This window comes from Alexandromys fortis, unplaced genomic scaffold (genome assembly GCF_014885135.2).
Source record: "Alexandromys fortis isolate MF-2015 unplaced genomic scaffold, M_Fortis_MF-2015_v1.1 scaffold_3, whole genome shotgun sequence".
NCBI classification, from domain to species: Eukaryota; Metazoa; Chordata; class Mammalia; order Rodentia; family Cricetidae; genus Alexandromys; species Alexandromys fortis.
Window position 1 is genome coordinate 8,571,813 of NW_026067909.1, and position 17,888 is coordinate 8,589,700.

Sequence of the window (17,888 nt, forward strand, 5' to 3'; positions counted from 1 at the left end):
CACACACACACACACACACACACACACTGGACTTTGAAGGCAAACACAGGTAAGTTTGAGGAAACCTCTGGTACAGTCAGCTTCCGTTTTTATTCCTTTTGCAAGTACATGTACATATTTGTGTGTGTGTGCACGCTTGTGCATGTAGAAGCGAGAGACTGATACCAGTTACTTCCTCTATTACTATCCATCCTATTTTTAATTTTAATTAATTAATTTAGAGACAAGTCTCTTGACCTCATCCCTAGGAACCCTTTCTCCCTGCCCCAGCACTGGGAATAGAATGCTCTACTACACTCAACTTTTTATACAGGGGGTGTATTGGGTGAAATTTACATCAATTTCAAATAAAATAGAGCTATTTTAGAAGAGGGAACGTCAACTGAGAAAATGCCCCACAAGGCTGTTCTGTGGCGCATTTCCTTGATGCTTGATAACAGGAAGGGCCAGCTCAGCGTGGACAGTGTGGCCTCTGAGCAGGCCCTGGGTGTGATTAAAAAAAGCAAGGTCGAGAAAGCCATGGGAGAAAGCCAGTAAGCAGCCCTCCTCCATGGCCTCTGTATCTGTTCCTGCCCTGATTGTCCTGGATGACAGACTATATTACAAGCTATAAGATGAGACAAACCCTACTCTCTTCGAGTTGCTTTTGCTTATGGTGTTTCATCATAGCAACGAAAGCCCTAAGAAAGATGGTAAGGATCTGAACTCAGGTCCTAACACTTGCACAGAAAGCACGTACTGACTAAGCTATCTCTCCAGCCCTCTGAAAAGCTTCCAAAAGGAAATCTAGTACCTTGAAAAAGGAACTCATTGAGCCAAGATGGAATCTCAAACCACACTTAAACAATAACAACACCAATGTCCACGTTCAGAAAGATGGTATTTAAAAGGGGAGCTCATTGTGCAGGGATGGCCACTCTGGGTGTTGATGCTGGGGGCCCCCTTGGGATGGGCACTTGGGGAGCAGCCTTCTGACTCCTCTCTGCAGACAGACGTTCCAGGCGTTCGGCATAGAAACCATTGAAATCCAGCCTTTAGAGGAGGGAAAGGAGGGTCAGGGAAACTCCAGGATAGGGCAGAGTCCAGCCCAAGCTGAGAAGATATACATGTGGCAACCCCACTTCTCCCAATCATGTAAAGGTGAGTAACAGACACAACTAGGACCTCTTCCAGGTAGAGGGAAGGGCATGCTCCACCTGCCAGTGCATGGATACTCTTGCAGGTCTCAATCCTGGTAGGCTTTATTGAACACCATGGGTGAGGGTTCCTATCACACAGTATCTCCTGGCAATGGAATTCTGAGGGTGCCCCAGGCTTGGGAAGCCTGACAGTGACTTTCGGTTCTAGGAACCCTTGAAACTAGGGCATTGTAGGACGGCACAATGTACCAGATGATTCCAGTGTACAAACTAGCACTTTTCAAAAGGGTAATTCATGGATGGTACCCAGTTCCTGGTTGAAGTCAAAGCCCCTTCCCTATCCCAGTGATAAGCAGTCACCCCTTCACCAGAGTATTCACAGCTGGCACCTCTTCCATCTTTCACCTTTGCCCAGATTAGGACGCCTGCTGCTAGGGATATGGGGAGCAAGGGCTACAGTGAAAGCAGATGACAGGGTTAGGCTTCAAAGTCAGGAAGGGTGTTTCTTACCTGGAGATGACGCTGGCCATGCCATGTTCATAGTTACTGGTGCTGTACACACTTAGTCGGTCCAGCAAATCAAGAAGATGGGCAGAAAAGTTTTTGTCAAAGTTATTGATGGTGGCCTCGAACCCAGAGGCCAGCTGAGGAGTATCCACATGCTCGGACAGGTGCTGGAGACAAACCCCAGGGAGCTCAGTATCAGTTACCAGGTAGGCACTTAACCTCTCTGCTGGCTACAAGGATGTTCTTCCCTTTTTGTGTTTCTTTTCTTAGTTTTGAGACAGACTGTTGTTACCATAGCTCAGGCTGGCTTGTGATTCCCCTACCACAGCCTTCTGAGTGTAGGAATTACAGCATGTGCCACCACTTCTGACTCTTTTTTTTGGAGACAGAGTCTCATGTTGTCCAGGTTGGCCTGGAACTCACCTTGAATGCTTGATCCTCCTGCCTCTACCCTCCAAATGTTGTTAATGAAAGAAGTTGTGATGTTCCCATTATTAGACAAGATGGGAAGCTGGGGTATCAGAACACAGCAAATGGAGAAATACTTAGGGCAACAGGCCCACTGGGGCTTCTCCAGGCTCACAGCATGGAGAACCAACAATGGGTACTATATGCTCTCTACAGGTCTGATTTCAGCACTGGTGTGCTTTCCTCCTGTACACTAAGAAGCAAGGAGGATAGACCTTATCTCCTTTTGTCCTTGGCTTCTGACCCTCACATGCTCCCAGACCATCTCCCAATTGCCAACTCGTGGCCATGAATCCTGAAGGCTGCATAGGTCATCTGCACCAACAGGGATAAGCACTAAGCACCAACTGCAGCCAAGCAAAGCTCTGTGCTCTAGGGCATTCAGGCCCACTCCACACAATACTGTTGTATAGATGACTTGGCCACACTCTGGAGACCAGATGTCTGGAGGCTCAGTGGAAAGACTCTAATGGCTGTGTTTTGAACCTAACTGCAGGACCCGTTTTTTTCCCCCATCACATGGGTGACAACCAGGAAAGGGTTAAAAATGGTTAATTTTTTTTGTTTGTTTGTCTTTTTTGGAGACAGGTCTGGTCTCAAACTTGTTATGGAGCTAAAGCTGGCTCTGAACAACCGATCCTCCTGCTTCCACTTCCCAAGTGCTGGAATTCCAGGTATATGCCCCCATACCTGATTTATATTTGTTTTGATTAAGGTTTTATTTTCTTAAGTTTGCAGTGCCAACACTGCCACAGCTGACTAGAAAGAGGGTCTTTCTTGACAATCCCCAAGGTCACGTACCTTCCTGGTAGGCTCCTTGCGGGGGCGCTCCTCAGTCCGCTCAGTCTCTGAGGGTGGCCCCTGTGCACTACCCTGCTCTAGTGTCAGCCGGCCCAGCTCACTGTCCAGCTTCATGCTCTGTGTAAATTTCTAAGGGTAGGTCACGAGGAAAGGTTATGATTAGTTCCAGACACAGCATACCATAACAAGACAGCAAGTACTTACAGGAACACAGTACCCAACCCAGAGACACAGGGACACAAAAGCTGTAGACAGGATGTTAGTTCTCAGCATTTGCAAGGCTACATTTCTCAATGGTTATCAACTGATTTTCATAAAATCATAGTTGTTTCATGTTTTCCTATATGGGAATTATCATGGTCTCTAAACACCTAAGGAATGAGTTTCACAGCCCTGTCTCCTCTATAGCCCATCACCACCTATATCTCCTACCTCCTATCTGCTCCAAAGTGCTGCCTGAAGACCACTTGGCTCCCAGCATCCTCCAGCCCAGAGATCTTGGGTTACCCTTTTGTCACCTGATATTTTCTGCATTATTTTGGACAAGTGCTTGTGACAACTTTAATACTAAGTGTTTTTTTTTGTTTGTTTGTTTGTTTTTTGGTTTTCTCTGTGGTTTTGGAGCCTGTCCTGGAACTAGCTCTTATAGACCAGGCTGGTCTTGAACTCAGAGATCCGCCTGCCTCTGTCTCCCAAGTGCTGGGATTAAAGGCGTGCGCCACCACCACCTGGCTTAATACTAAGTTTTGACAAATGAATGCAAAAGCATTCAGAAGAGGCCTAAGACAGAGACCAGTACCAGAGATACTATAAGAAATAAGGCAGGGCCCCTAAATAGCCTCCCTACCTGAATGGGACGGACTGGCCACAAAGACCAGGAGCTCTGAAGGGAGAAGCTGTAGGACAGAGTGGCATGCAGCCTGGACATTAAACATTCCATGCTGCCCCCTTGTCCTCACCTGCATACAGTTGGTGAACATGACACACACAGACATAAGCTTGGAGAAAACCTTCAGCAGCTCAGGGTTGGTCAGCATGCACTCCTTCAGGCAGTTGTCAAGGAAACTTGTGTGGTGGCCAAGCACGTCGTCAATGTTGGAAGCCTGCAAACAAAGGCCTGAGACTTCCCTGAAGTTACTGTGCACATGGCTTTCAGTTCTGTTTGGTACTCTACTGCCTGTACATTTCCGTTAGAGACTATGTTGCTACCCCGTCTTTTTCTGTTTCCTCTTTCATGTACCATGTTGGACGGAAGCCCTGTCTGTACATGAGAAGGAAGTAGGCAGATGTGAGGCTGTGGACATTTCTGTGGCCACCATGACACCCGGCTAGCACATGCCGGTGCTATGAAATGCACTCTGGCTGGGAAAGAGCCTTTCAGATGCTACATGTATTTCTGCAGAGCAGAAACTCACAGATTTCAGGTTTTTCTCAAGGATGTGCCAGGTTGGTTCCATCACTTCAAACATCATGTAGTACTGAATATTCTGGACAAAGTTGAGCATTCGCTGCCGTAAAGTGAAAGCACCAGCAAACCTGAGTGCGGAAACAAGTTACTGAGGATGTGATGCAGAATCATAACAACTACGTGCAGTACAGTGATGGCTCCCGCCCCAACTCCACTGCAGAGCAGATTCTCATGAGTGATCCTAGCTCTCATGTGATGATGGTTCAGACTCAGGGACAAAGGATATTAACAAGGAAGGGGCCTCAACGCTGAAGTCTGAGGACACTCACTTCTGGCTTCATCTGGGTGTCAAGTAAATATCTTACTCAGCATAACTCTTATTCCCCTGCATCCTGAAAGAGTGTGCCAACTAGCCACACCACGGAGAGGCAGGGCAGGATCTGTAGCTAACTAAGTTACTCAGTACAGGTGTGGAGGTTTGGATGGCATGTTCCCAGTTGGTGGCTGTCTGGGGAGGCAGCCTTGTTGGACAAAGCTTGTTACTGGTGGTGGTCTTTGAGGTTTCACAAGGCTAGCACCATTTGAGATCTCTCACTGTCTCCTGCTTTCAATTCAAGCTGTGAGCGCTTAGCTGTTGTTCCAGCTGTCATTTCTGTCTGCTTGCTGCCATGCTCCCCACCATAGCAGTAGTGGGCTCTTATCCCTCTGGAACTATAAGCCCAAAATAGACTCTTTTTTTTTTTAATACACTGCTTTGGTCATAGTGTTTGATCACAGCAGTAGAAAAGGAGCTAAGACATCAGGTAGATGCTAATACCAAGAACTACGACCATGGCTGGCTCCACATGCTTGTCTTTTACCAGGACAATTTTTTTTTTCAGATTTCTTTTTAATTATGTATATATGTGTAATGTATGTGGTATCCTCATGTAAGTGCAAATGGCCAGATGCCAGAAAATGATCATCCCTTGGAGCTGGAGTTACATGTACTAATGAGCTTTTCAGTGTGGCACTGGGAACAGAACTCTGGTCCTCTGCAAGAGCACTACATGCTCTTAACCCAAGTCACTGCTCCAGCTCTTTGAGGTAAATTCTTTGTTTCTCTGTGTAGCTCTGGCTGTCCTGGAACTCACTCTGTAGACCAGGCTAGCCTCGAACTCAGAGATTCGCCTGCCTCTGCCTCCTGAGGGCTGGGACTAAAGGTGTGTGCCACCACTGCCTATCATCCTGAGGCAAATTCTTGAAATTTTACCCTCAACCTTTCCACACACTAGAGTATAAAAGATTACCAGAGCACTTCCCAGAACTTATTGCTCTGTGTACTGAAGAAGAGGGACTATAGAGAAGGGCTTGTGTGATACAGACTGAGCCTGGAAGTCAGCTCTACGAGGATATAGACAGTGAGTGTGCAGTTAGTAGGGAATTATGAAAACAGAAAAGCTACAAGTGACTTTCAAACAATGTTCTGAGAATGTTCTTAGAATGACCGGGGGGGGGGGGGGGGGGGCCAAAATAGGACACACCACTTTGCTGAGTGCAGCGCGTACTGCTTGGCGGTCTTGTTGCTGATCCAGACACTGCAGAGCTGCCTCTCCACATGCTTGCAGTAGAACATGTGCCGGAAGAGCATCTGGTAGCGGGTGAGTGCCTTCCTGCAAAGAGGAACATGTCAGGAACCTTGGCAAGGCAGCCTGTGCTCCCGACTATCTGCAGGATGGCACCAACAGACAGCAAGAGCAACCCAGCATCCTGTAGCATGAGGCTGTCCAAACAGGCAGTTCTGATTCCTACCCATACCTGCACTGAGCTGAAAAAGCAACTAAGTTTCTTTTTTTTTTTTAAATTATTTATTTATTATGTATACAATATTCTGTATATGTGTGTGTCTGCAGGCCAGAAGAGGGCACCAAACCTCATTACAGATGGTTGTGAGCCACCATGTGGTTGCTGGGAATTGAACTCATAACCTTTGGAAGAGCAGGCAATGCTCTTAACCACTGAGCCATCGCTCCAGCCCGTAAACAGGAAACGTCACACACACTTTTAAGAGCTGTTCATGGTCTATTTTTTTTCTTTTCTTTTTTTTTTTTTTTCTAAGACAGGGTTTCTCTGTATAGTTTTGGAGCCTGTCCTGGAACTAGCTCTTGTAGACCAGGCTGGCCTTGAACTCACAGAGATCCACTTGCCTCTGCCTCCCGGGTGCTCGGATTAAAGGCATGCGCCACCACAGCCCCGAGCAACTAAGTTTCTTAAATACTAAAAGAGGTTAAACACCAACTGGAAAGCCTTAACTAAAAAGTCAGGTTAGGGTAAAGCTCAGTGGCAAGCACTTGGCTCAACCATATGTGGCCTGGGTCACGTAGGCCTCACCTATTGATGATCAGTGACAGGGGCCACTTGACAACGTAGTCAAAGGAGAAGGCCTCCAGACCACTCAGTGTGAGCTCCGTGGGGTCAGCATGAGTCATTGCCTTCTCCTGCTTGGTCTCAATGGCCAGAACCCGCAAAAGCTGAGTGATAAGGTCATGAGGCATCAGGTCAATCTTGGGGAAAAAGAAAAAAAAAATGATGTATGAAAATTGTCTTAACCCTTACATACTCCTGAATGGAGTTGGGAAAGCAAGCAAGTTCCTTAAATACTATTAGAAGCTAACCACCCACTGATAACCCTCAATTAATAAGTTAGGTTTAGAGCCAGAACAAAGACCCACATCTTTAATGCCAGCACTCGGGAGGCAGAGACAGATAGATCTATGTGAACTGAACGCCAGCCTGGTCTACAGAGTAAAGTCCAAGACAGCCAGGGCTATGCAGAGACCTTGTCTCTAAAATACAATGTTAGGTTGGGATATATGTAGTACAATTGCATGTGTGAGATCCTAGGTCTTTCTACAGCACCGCACAAGAAAAATTAAATCAAAACACCTTCTATCAAAATGGAAGAGAAAACACAGGGCGCTTACTCACATAGGGACTCATGTTTATATTATGTACGTATGTGTTTATGTATGTATCTATGTATGTATATATAATATGTGAACATCTGGTGCCTGTGAGGGTGGGAAGAGGGCATCAGATCCACTGGAACTAAAGATACAGGCTGCCCAGTGTGAGTGCTGGGAACCAAACCCAGGTTCTCTGTAAAAACAGTAAATACTTTTGTGTTTTGGCTAGTTTTATGTCAAATTGATACAAACGAGAGTCATTTGAAAAAAGGGAATCTCAATTATGAAGATGCTTATTAACTGGCCCATAGGCAGGTCTGTAGTAGATTGTATTAGTGATTGATGTGGGATTACCCAGCCCAATGTGGGTGGATGCCACCCTGGGCAGGTGGTCCTGGATTTTATAAGAAAGCAGGCTGAGCAAGCCATGAGGTGCAAGGCAGCAAGCAGCACTCCTCTGTGGTCTGGTTCATCAGCTCCTGCCTCCAGGGTCCTCTCTGTTTGAGTTGCTGTTCTGACTTCCATCAGTGACGGAGTATGATGTAGAACTGAAGCTGAAATAAACCCATTCCGCAAGCTGCTTAACTCATGGTGCTTATCATAGCACTAGAAGCCTAAGATAACTCCGAACCACAGAACCATCTCTCCAGTCCTAAAGCAGCATTTTAAATGTTTCTACTGTTGCTGTTATAAATGAGAAACCATAGGGGAGCTGGGCGGTGGTGGTGCACACCTTTAATCCCAGCACTCGGGAGGCAGAGACAGGAGGATCTCTGTGAGTTCGAGACCAGCCTGTTCTACAAGAGCTAGTTCCAGGACAGGCTCCAAAACCACAGAGAAACCCTGTCTCGAAAAAAACAAAAAAAAAAAAGAAACCATAGGGGAAACTGAATAAATCTTAGGAGTGAAGACTTTTTACTTTACCTGTGAAGATGAAGCATACTCGGTGAGATATATGACAAAACTTATTATAAACAAACAGTACTGTCTACAACATTAATTATTAAAATACTTATCAAGAGCCAACCACATGCCAGTGTGACAAGGGCTCCTGTAAAACATGAAAGACACAGAATATAAAAGACTAGAAAAAACAAAGCACAAAGAATAAAGAAGAGAAAAACACAAACAGCTCATGAACAAATCAAATGCTCACCATCTCCTAACAGTCATGAAAATGTAGGCCACTCTAATCCTGCTTGTCAAAGTAACACAGATGGGGACATCGAGTGAGCAGTAATGACTCATTTGCCCCATAGCCAGCACCTGAGATGGCTCTTGTGTGGTCCACCTGGATGATCAGGCCACAGACTGTCACTAGAAATGTACCCCATAAAATTACTCCTGTACCTAACAAGAGATCCAGAAATATATGAAGTGAAGAAGAGCAGAACTGCAAGGAAAAATGAAGTCCTAGGAGAAAACTGGAGACTCAGGCCCACTCTCAGTAATATACGGAAGCCACATGGACAGCACTAAGAATCATCCAAGACCTGCACAGCAGAGAAGAACCCATGTGGAATCCCAGGACACTTTACAACTGATGCTACACAGAGCACACTCTATAAGCATGGCAGCTGAAGTTAAAACTAAGTAGCAGTGCTGGAAATATGGCTCAATGGTTAAAAGCACTGGCTGCTCTTTCAGAGGACCCAGGTTCAATTCCCAGCACCCACATGGTGGCTCACAACTGCCTGTAACTCCAGTTCCAGGGCACTGGATGCTCTCTTCTGCCCTCCACAGGCACTGCACGCATATGGTGCAAAGATACACATGCGAGCAAAATACCCACACGTTTATAGTAAAATAAACAAAATTTAAAAAACAAAAAATCCTAAGTAACAGGAGAAAACCCTGAAAATGTACCAATTAGTGGAAATTGAACAAAACAAATCACTAAAGAAGAAATCATGAGGAAATTACAGATTCTCTTGAAACAAATGAAAACAAAGCATGTTAAAACTAACTTCAAAACTCAAAAAAAAAAAAAAAAAAAGGAATAGAAACTAAGCCCAACACTAACAGAAACAAGTTAATAGAAACATAGAAAGGGAGAAAAGTAATAAAACCTAGACTGAGTTCTTAAAAACATCAATGAACTGAGAAGCTTTCAGTTATGTGAGGGAGAACAGAAGACACAAACCATTGGAGTCAGAGAGATGGAAGTGGAGTTCTTACTGCCAGCTCTCTAGACCACAATAGTTCTCTGCACTGCATGGTAGCAAACGCACACCCTGTTGATGGCGACAGAAACATACAGATGTCCAGGATGAACTCTAAAAGTAGATGTTAGGAAAGACCTTGACCTTGACCTGCATGAGATGGAACCTTGATGCAGAATCTTCCAGAAAAAGCCCAGTGACAGAACTCAAGTAACTCACCGGTGCACTCACCACACCTAAGAACACAGAGAAGCAGCATCTGTCTCCATACACTCTGTGAGGTAAGGAGAACTTAATCTGAAACAGGTGCAGACCAAACCCACAAGAAAAGCACACAACAGCGTCCCCTGTGAGAGCAGACACAGAGCCAAAAGTGCTTACAAGCTAGTGTTCTGGGAAGTGAGGGCAAACACAGGATGGGACACTTGCCTGGGCCCTGTTATGTGCTCACTCTAATGTCTCAGAAGCCATGTGCTGTGACTAACACTGCACTCACCTTGAGGTCATCTTTGAAGGGGTCAGTGTTAGCAGTGCTCATTCGCAGGGCCAGCTCCAACAGAGCCTCTAGGCGTGTGGGTGTGATGTCCTCCACTGGCTTCCTGAGCTCCTCCTCAGTAAGGTCCATGAAATGCACAAAGAAGTCCCCCTGGTCCATCAGGAAGTAGCGTTTGATGGACCTGTGCCGGGGGACAGGGGTGAGGATGAGGGGTTTGAACCCAACCTTCAACATATAAGGTAGAGGCTTGGCAGTTCTCCATGGGGCATGGAGTTACTGCTCGGACATGGCAGGGGAGAGGCAGACAGCAAGGAGCTGAGAGACTCGTTGGCTTGAACAGTATAAAGAACTAAGACCCTGGCACCTCACACTAGGGCGGCAGAGAGCCTGTGCAGAGACAAAAAAAAAAAAAGTTGCTAAGAGGGACATTCTACTCTTAGTCATATGGATATGAAGTAAAGTCTAACCTCAGGTGGGCCACCAGCTCCTTCTCCTCCATGAGGAAGTCCAGCAGCACCTTGCTGGCATAGTTGAATGCCTTCTCAATCTGTTCCACGTATGCTCGCTCTTTGAGTGTGTAGATGATCTCCTTGGCTACGGGACAGGTGACATCATGACCACATTCTCTGACCACATTTAGATATTTTCCTGAATAAATAAATAAATAAATGAAAAGAGGAAGGTGGATTCAGTATCTCTGTACATGTTGTATCTCAAGTTGGAGCTTTATGACACAAATCTAACATGAGGTAGTGGGCTAAACATCAAGTACAATTTGCTTCCTTCCCCTGAAAAGATTGTGCAATAGTGACCTGCAATGGCTCCTCAGGACTGTACTTCATGGGAAGGATTTTGAAAAAGCCTTGAGAGCTAGGTTGCTGAATCATCTCCTAGCCCTTTCTGATGCTGCTAAGCTCTCAAAGCAGAGCATACATGCCAAGGCCCCAAACACTTGCCTAATACCTACATCAGGCTTAACCTGTGCAATGAAACTAAAGGATACAGTTGGCCTGGGAGGTGTGGGTTCCTCAAGGCTTTTCTTGCTATAGAATGGAGTTTTAGAGGTTAAGACCCAAGAGAGAAAGCTATGTCTAAGGCAGATAGCTTCCAGATTGGGGGGGGGGGGCGCAGAATGAAGCCATGGAGAGTTAAGAACTACCAGTAGCTAACAACAGTTCAGACTAATAGGTCATTCCCAGTTACATCATCTCCAGAGGCAGAGAGGCTGGAAGGCTGTGAAGAGGCCACTGACCTTGGTGAGAGAGCCAAGTAGTTACCTGTGCTGAGGATCTTGCCTGCTACCTTCTGCAGGAAGGATGGGATCTGCTGTGGCAGCACAGTATAGCGCTGGTCCCAGTACTTGTCATTGTAGTCCTCCTGGATCTTCTCCTTCTGCAGTTCGTGTTCCTCCACCATGAACTCACTGCAAGTCACACAGTCTCTCAGGGCACCAGAGGGCAAGCCTGGCCAACCTCGAGGTGGTCACATGCTTCTAGAAACACCTGCACAACCACTGAGTAATTGTAGCCTCACTTGGGAGCAGGTGTCTACTTTGAGGCAGAGCTAGGTGGCTTCTTCCCTACTTTTCCATTATGGTCAAAGGATGGACACAGAATGACTTGTCCTGGGTCTATCACCAACAGAATAAGACCCTTCCCATAGAGTTTTAAGACCCATTTCCCTGTAGTCAGATGGAAACTGCAATGCTTACTAGGCTCACCACACCAGATTCTATAATTTGGCCCCTCAGTAAAGAAACACTAGGCCCATTCTGTGATAGAGCACATGCAAGGCCTGGGTTTATCCCCAGTACAGGAGAACAGAGCTCTTTATGAACTAGTCATTTACTTTACATGGTCAAAGGTACAATGCTGAGGTAGCACACACAACTACATGGAGGTAAGAACATGGGCTCCAGATTTAGACCCCAATGTTCCTCACTCAACAGGATGAAACCACTGAAAGGCAGTTGAGTGAGTGACACACTCCCTCAGCTCCTACTTGACTGCAGTGTTGAGGACTTGCATCTGGCATGTCCCTTCTCAGAGGTTATCGCACAGTGGAGACTCCAGGTGAAAGGTGTCCGGCACCTATAGGCCTACCTGTATGGGTCATGAATAATGCCCCTGTAGATCCACTTCTCCAGGATCTCAAAGTAGGGTGCACTGGCCGCCTTGGTCAGATAGAGGCACAGCTCTTGTGCCTGGCTGTCCCCTGTGTAGTTGAAGCTCCTATCATGGAGAAGGCTCAGCGTCAATCCGCCCACACACTCGCCTTTATCCACTGAGGTGGCTGTGGGTAGAAAGGGGTGGCTCACTACCAGGTGTCTATGCACCCCTAGCAGGCAGGCAGGACCCCTCCCAAGACACCATGCTCAGATGCTAAAGCTTCGGTTGGTAATGAGGCCTAGCAAGAAAAGCTTCCAGGTCTGATGTGATGGCACACATCATAATGAGACCCTGACTCAAAAAACAAGAATAAAGAAAAATACTCTGGCACCTTCCTTCTATAGTTCATGAAAACAAGACATGACAAGTGCTTTGCCCACCACCCTGCTACCAGAACGGCCTGCCATGCCTTAGGGAACCACCCACCTACAGCCCCTCCACCAGCAGTCCGCACCAAGAGAGGCGAGGATGTCGATGGTCCGCATGGCTGGCTGGATGTAGAACCAGAGCTTCTGCAGCGACAGGAGGCCCTGCCTATGCAGCTGTTCCAGTTGTGTGACCAGGATCAAGTATTCCTTTACCAGGGTCCTCATAGCAGCAGCCAAGGCATGGTTCACCTGCCCATATTCGAATGAAGATTTCTCCTCAATGAACCTACAGCAAACATACATGAGACACCTAGGGAAGGGCTAAATTTCCAAAAAAAAGTTGAGCCCATTCCAAATCCCATTCCTATTACTCACTCCAGTACTTATAGTCAATGGGAATCTGTGGCAGAAGAGTTAAACTGAGTCGGGATAGGAATTGGTGACTCACAGGCTCTTCAAAATTTATTAAGGACCCACCTGGTTACTGTAGAGTAGCTGGCAGCCACAGGGAGGATTCTGTTTACCAGCTCCCGGATGGAGAGGTCCAGGTTGGGGTCCACAAGGAAGGTACGGTTCTGCCTCCCAGCCAAGGGCTGAGCAGTGATGTACCTGCCATCCACACCCACAAGCACATAGAGCAGATCTTCCACCACTGCTGATTCCTGGGAGGCCAAGGGCAGTGTACCTGCAAGGCAGAGGCAACACTAGACTTTAGCTCCATAACCTTACTTACCATCTTCTCTGTAACCTCTTGTACACAGAGGGATGGAAAGCAGAAGCGATTCCCTGATATGGTTTGAATATGAACATACTCCACAGATTGTGTTGAATGTTTGATCCCTAGTTGGTAGCTCTACTGGTAGGTGCAGAAACCTCAGGACACAGGAATTATAGAAGTAGAACACTGGAGGTATACCTTTGAAGGTTATACAGGATCCCCAGCTCTTTCTTAATCAGTTTCCTGTCCACAAAATGAACAGCTTTTCCACCACACACTCCTGATGTGGTGCCTCATCTGAGGGCCCACAATGAACAGACCAAAGAACATTAGCTAAAATCTCTGAAATTGTGGGCCTCTTCTCCCTGAGCCCTGCCAAAACCCTTCCAACTTTAAGTTGTCCTCTGTGTTACTTTGGTCACAGCAAAAGTAACAATACAGAAAGTTGGTATGAACAAGTTCTGTTAAACCTGGCCAAGTGGTTCATAGGCTTTGGATTAGTTTGTGGGAAGAAAGTGGAAATGTTTAGAAATGCAGGCTGGAGGAGCCTAGAATTTAAGCAATGGGTGCACCCCCCCCCCCCGTCCTCTCCTTCTTCTTGTTCTCTTGCTCCTCCTCTTCCTTCTTTCTTCTATTTAGCCTCTCGGCCTGCCAGCCTCGCCCATCCTTGTTCCTGCCTTGCTATTGGCCATTCAGCCTCTTTATTAGGACCATCAGGAGTTTTAGAGAGGCGAAGAATCATAGCTTCACAGAGTTAAAAAAAAAAAATGGAGCATAAACAAAAGCAACACATCTTAAAATAATATTCCCCAACAAATGGGCAAGTCTTGTGAGTGGCAATGACCAGAAAACATTAGGAACAGAGAGTGAAAGGCAGGCTTCTCAGCTGTCAGATAGGAACACAGACTTGAGGCCACTTGTGCTACATTTTAGCCAAGAATTTGTCTTCATACTATTTGTGCCCTGAAAATTTCTGAGTCTGAGTCTAAAAGTAATAGACCAATTAATTATTCCTGGTAGGTAACTCTGAGGCAGTCATTCCTTCAGGATATGACATGTTTATTCCAGCCCCCCCCCCACTTTTTTTTTAAAAAAAGACTTATTTATTTGTTTATTTATTTATTATATAGTGTTCTGCCTGAATGCCAGAAGAGGGCACCAGATCTCATTATAGATTGTTGTGAGCCATCACGTGGTCCTGGAACTCAGGACCTGTGGAAGAGCAGTCAGTGTTCTTAACCTTTGAGTCATCTCTCCTTTTAGCCCCCAGACTTCTTTTAGATTGGTTTTATAGTGAGAATTGGGAGCCTAAAATAAAATAAAATGCAAAGCATAAAGACTACTCAGAAAAGCCCATGTAAGACTGGAGCTAAGGTAGGCATGGTTTCTAAAGAGATCATCACTATTAAAAAGAAGCCAATTAAACAATGTCTTCAAGACACAGCAGGACCGATGCACACATGGACTCACGGAGACTACGGTGGCACGCACAAGACCTGTAGTTTTAAATAAGACCGGGTCCCAGCACTGAAAGGAAAATGAGCACAGAGTCCCACTCCTAACCAAGGCAGGACAAATAACGATAGGCAAATACTGCCAGATCTTCAGGCTGAGCTCTGAAGGAGCTGGGGAACACAATGTGCAAACACCCTGAGTTAGCAAACTTGGCTGGTATGTGGGGCTTGAGTGAAAAATGGAGCTCAAGGGCCAGAAGGGGCCAGCCTGGACAAACTGTCAGGGTTTCTATGGGGGCGGGCACTAGGGTTGTCACTGGACAGGCTGACCCAAGACTCAGGCCTTGCACTGAAAGTAGGCTCTAGCTATGTTTACAGGAAGTACAGGAGCTACAGAAAGAGGAGGGAGATGAGTTGTCAGATTCATGCCCCTGCATAATGCCATAGCTACTTGGATTAAAGTAATAAAACAGAAAACTAGTTGCTTAGTCAAACTTACTGAAAATGTTCAACAGTTCTAGGTGTAAGGAAGCCACTGGGGGGTGGTAGGTACAGCAGCAGAGCAGCAATAGGTGACAAAGTTTACCTAGCCACTTGGAAAGGGGAGATAAAGGAAGTGGGTCCAGGACTAAACGTCAAGGAGCAGAGGCAACGTGAGAAGACAGGGGAGCTTACTGGAAAGAGCAGGTGGAAGGGCACAAAGCTGGGACAATTGGAGAAATGTTGATTCATGATGCTAAGTATTGCATTGCTGAAGAGAGTGGCATCCCATAGGAATGAGTCCTGAGGACACACAGTATGCAGAACACCAATTACACCCTCAGGCTGCAGAAAGAGAAGGTCTAAGGTTGAGGCTCCACCAAAGACAATGACTATGCTGACCACACGGTCCGTGTATAGACAGGAGAGCAGTTACCTCTACCAGGTGATGGGACAGGTGACAATTACGTAAATACCAACACTGCAAACAAGAAGTCCATGACATAAGCCAGCTGTCTCTACCTTCCCATTAACTTGTAGCAGAATATGTCTGCTTAGGGACAGGAAAAACACTCAATTTGTCTAACAGTCCTGTAAGGTATTTCTAAAGGTGACAGTAGACCTCTGACTAACACACCTACACTACCCAGAACTCATAAGCTGTGGCAAGGCATACCACCCCATGTTCCTCCTGAATTGGGGCTGCCATCAAAGGGGTAGGATACCATATGTATACTACACGAATGTACAAAAAAACACTGTGGATTGCGTGCAGCCCATAGCATGCATCACACACATCTCACATTCCAAGAACCTGCCCTGAAACAGTGTGCTGTCAAGCAGACACAACTTCTAAGGCCTTTGTAAACACAGTACTAATATTTGATGGACTCTAGTAATCACAAATCTCTTCAGAAAACTGCGTCCTCCTGGTCTGCTCATCTGTGCACAGCCTGGGAGACCAGCTTCGGACTGTCCCAAAGGTCTGGCAGGAGGAACGCACAACAACCACTTCAAGTCCTCTGGGCTTCAGCATGACACCCATAGTTCCCCAGTCTGCTGAAGCACATGCAAGCAGGGAGAAGTTCTCATGTGTCAGGAAGAAATCCATCACATACCTATAGGCAAAGCCGTGTCTGAGCTTAAGCCCGAACCAATCAGGAAATCTCCAGCCAGTGTTGGCCTCTCATATACCCATGCTGGGAAGACCGGAAGGGGCTGGCCTGAATTTTTTTTGTTCTGTTTGTCTCGAAGCATCTTTCTTGTAAGTTCCAGAGACTAGTAAGGACATTTTAAAAAGACAAAAACAAAAATATACCATAGTGCAAACAAAACTAAGATATCTACAGAAATTAACACACCTTTTGCATAGAAAAAGTCCATCGTTTCAGCACATAGGACATTTGATCTTACTTAAAAAGGCGACATATTTCTATCTGCCCATCACAACATCTGGGCCTAGGAACAAGAAAGCCAGGCCCTCTGAAGGTCCCTCTGTCCAGCAAGGAGCCCACAGGCACCAGGGCACCAGCTATGAGAACCATGGGGGCCATGGAGGAATGTCTGCATTTTACCTCAGAGCTGTGTCAGATCAGGACACAAAGCAGGAAGAGCCAAAATCAATTTTCTTAGCAGTGACTAGATCTAATGCCACTTGCTGAAATAAGACAGGAATTAGCAACTGACATACATCCTTGCCATATGGAGAAAGCCCATCACAACGGCTAGATTCTAGGCCACGCACAGAGCACTGGCCTTCCGGGGAGACTACAACCAGAGGCTAACAATGCTTGGCAACTTTTGAAAGCACCGACTTAGCTCTGCATACTTATAGGTCACACAACGTGAGAGGTATGAGTGCTATGGTACAGGGATATACCTAAAAGGTTTTGCGGTGTCCTCTGTGCTCAGCAAACAGTGGAGAGGCTGGGGCACTATACAGAGCTGGGGCTGTGAAGAGGGGTCTGAGGGTCTCAAATGCAGGCATGTGGTGGCTACGACTCTCGAAACTCACAAAAAGGCCAGTGTGAGGCAGGATAAATCTAAGCAGCAGCAATTACAACAGGAGAACATAACTTAGAGGAAATAACTGGTGATTTAAAAATGCTATTGTGTTAGAAACTGTCACAAATTCCAGTAGGAATCACGACTGGTGCTGGCTCAGATGCACGGCAGGTGGACGTGGTCAGACCCTCACCGCACTGTTTATTCTTATGGGTCAGAATTATGACTGTAGAGCACAATCAGCCTTAGCCTCACTTAAGGCAGATTATTTTTCTTTACTAGGAATAGAAATATCTGCCCAGCTAGCACCCTGTGGACGACGGTAGATATGGTACCTGCTGCAGTGTGGAGCCTGTAGCCACACCCCCAAACTGGTTCCTCAGCTCTTCTAGCTCCTGTGTGGACATCTTAGAGGCTGCAACAGGAATGCTGAAGCTGGTGCTGCCGCTGGTGGCAGCATTAGCTGCGAGCTCAGCTCTTTCCTTTGCATTTTGTTGTAAATACTGCAGTGTCTGCAAACACATAAAACCATCCAGTTACACCGGGCCACAAAAGCTCACAGTGTTCTACCACCTGTCACGTCACCAAAGCAACAGGGGACAGAAAGCCTACAGTCTTCTTTGACAGTCAATTCATAATTTTACCTCCAATGGACAAATGTTCTACTACAGTCTACTTACAGCACCCAGGCTGCAGTACCACTTTCCCGGTCTGTCCTCGTGCTTGGTACTCACCTGTGCATGGATGGAGAGCCGGGCTCAACACACTAC

The 17,888-nt window shown here is 46.3% G+C and overlaps 1 protein-coding gene across 4 annotated transcripts in view; it reads right to left on the bottom strand.

The window, feature by feature from the left end:
- Nucleotides 1-71: 71 nt before the first annotated feature.
- Nucleotides 72-17,888, bottom strand: part of Tubgcp2 (tubulin gamma complex component 2) — a 24,055-nt gene continuing 6,238 nt past the window's right edge. For 3 of the 4 annotated variants that reach the window (XM_050136780.1, XM_050136781.1, XM_050136779.1), the window contains exons 4-18: nucleotides 17,454-17,630; nucleotides 16,233-16,392; nucleotides 12,940-13,147; nucleotides 12,549-12,748; nucleotides 12,029-12,218; nucleotides 11,204-11,349; nucleotides 10,394-10,574; nucleotides 9,927-10,107; nucleotides 6,694-6,866; nucleotides 5,847-5,975; nucleotides 4,331-4,451; nucleotides 3,875-4,018; nucleotides 2,916-3,044; nucleotides 1,650-1,813; nucleotides 72-1,032 (exon numbers count right to left, since the gene is read on the bottom strand). In XM_050136780.1, coding sequence (XP_049992737.1) covers nucleotides 897-1,032; nucleotides 1,650-1,813; nucleotides 2,916-3,044; nucleotides 3,875-4,018; nucleotides 4,331-4,451; nucleotides 5,847-5,975; nucleotides 6,694-6,866; nucleotides 9,927-10,107; nucleotides 10,394-10,574; nucleotides 11,204-11,349; nucleotides 12,029-12,218; nucleotides 12,549-12,748; nucleotides 12,940-13,147; nucleotides 16,233-16,392; nucleotides 17,454-17,630 — 2,439 coding nt within the window. In that variant the 3' untranslated portion in view covers nucleotides 72-896. Of the gene's footprint in view, nucleotides 1,033-1,649; nucleotides 1,814-2,915; nucleotides 3,045-3,874; nucleotides 4,019-4,330; nucleotides 4,452-5,846; nucleotides 5,976-6,693; nucleotides 6,867-9,926; nucleotides 10,108-10,393; nucleotides 10,575-11,203; nucleotides 11,350-12,028; nucleotides 12,219-12,548; nucleotides 12,749-12,939; nucleotides 13,148-16,232; nucleotides 16,393-17,453; nucleotides 17,631-17,888 lie in introns of those variants that run through there. The other variant, XM_050136783.1, reaches the window with a different exon arrangement.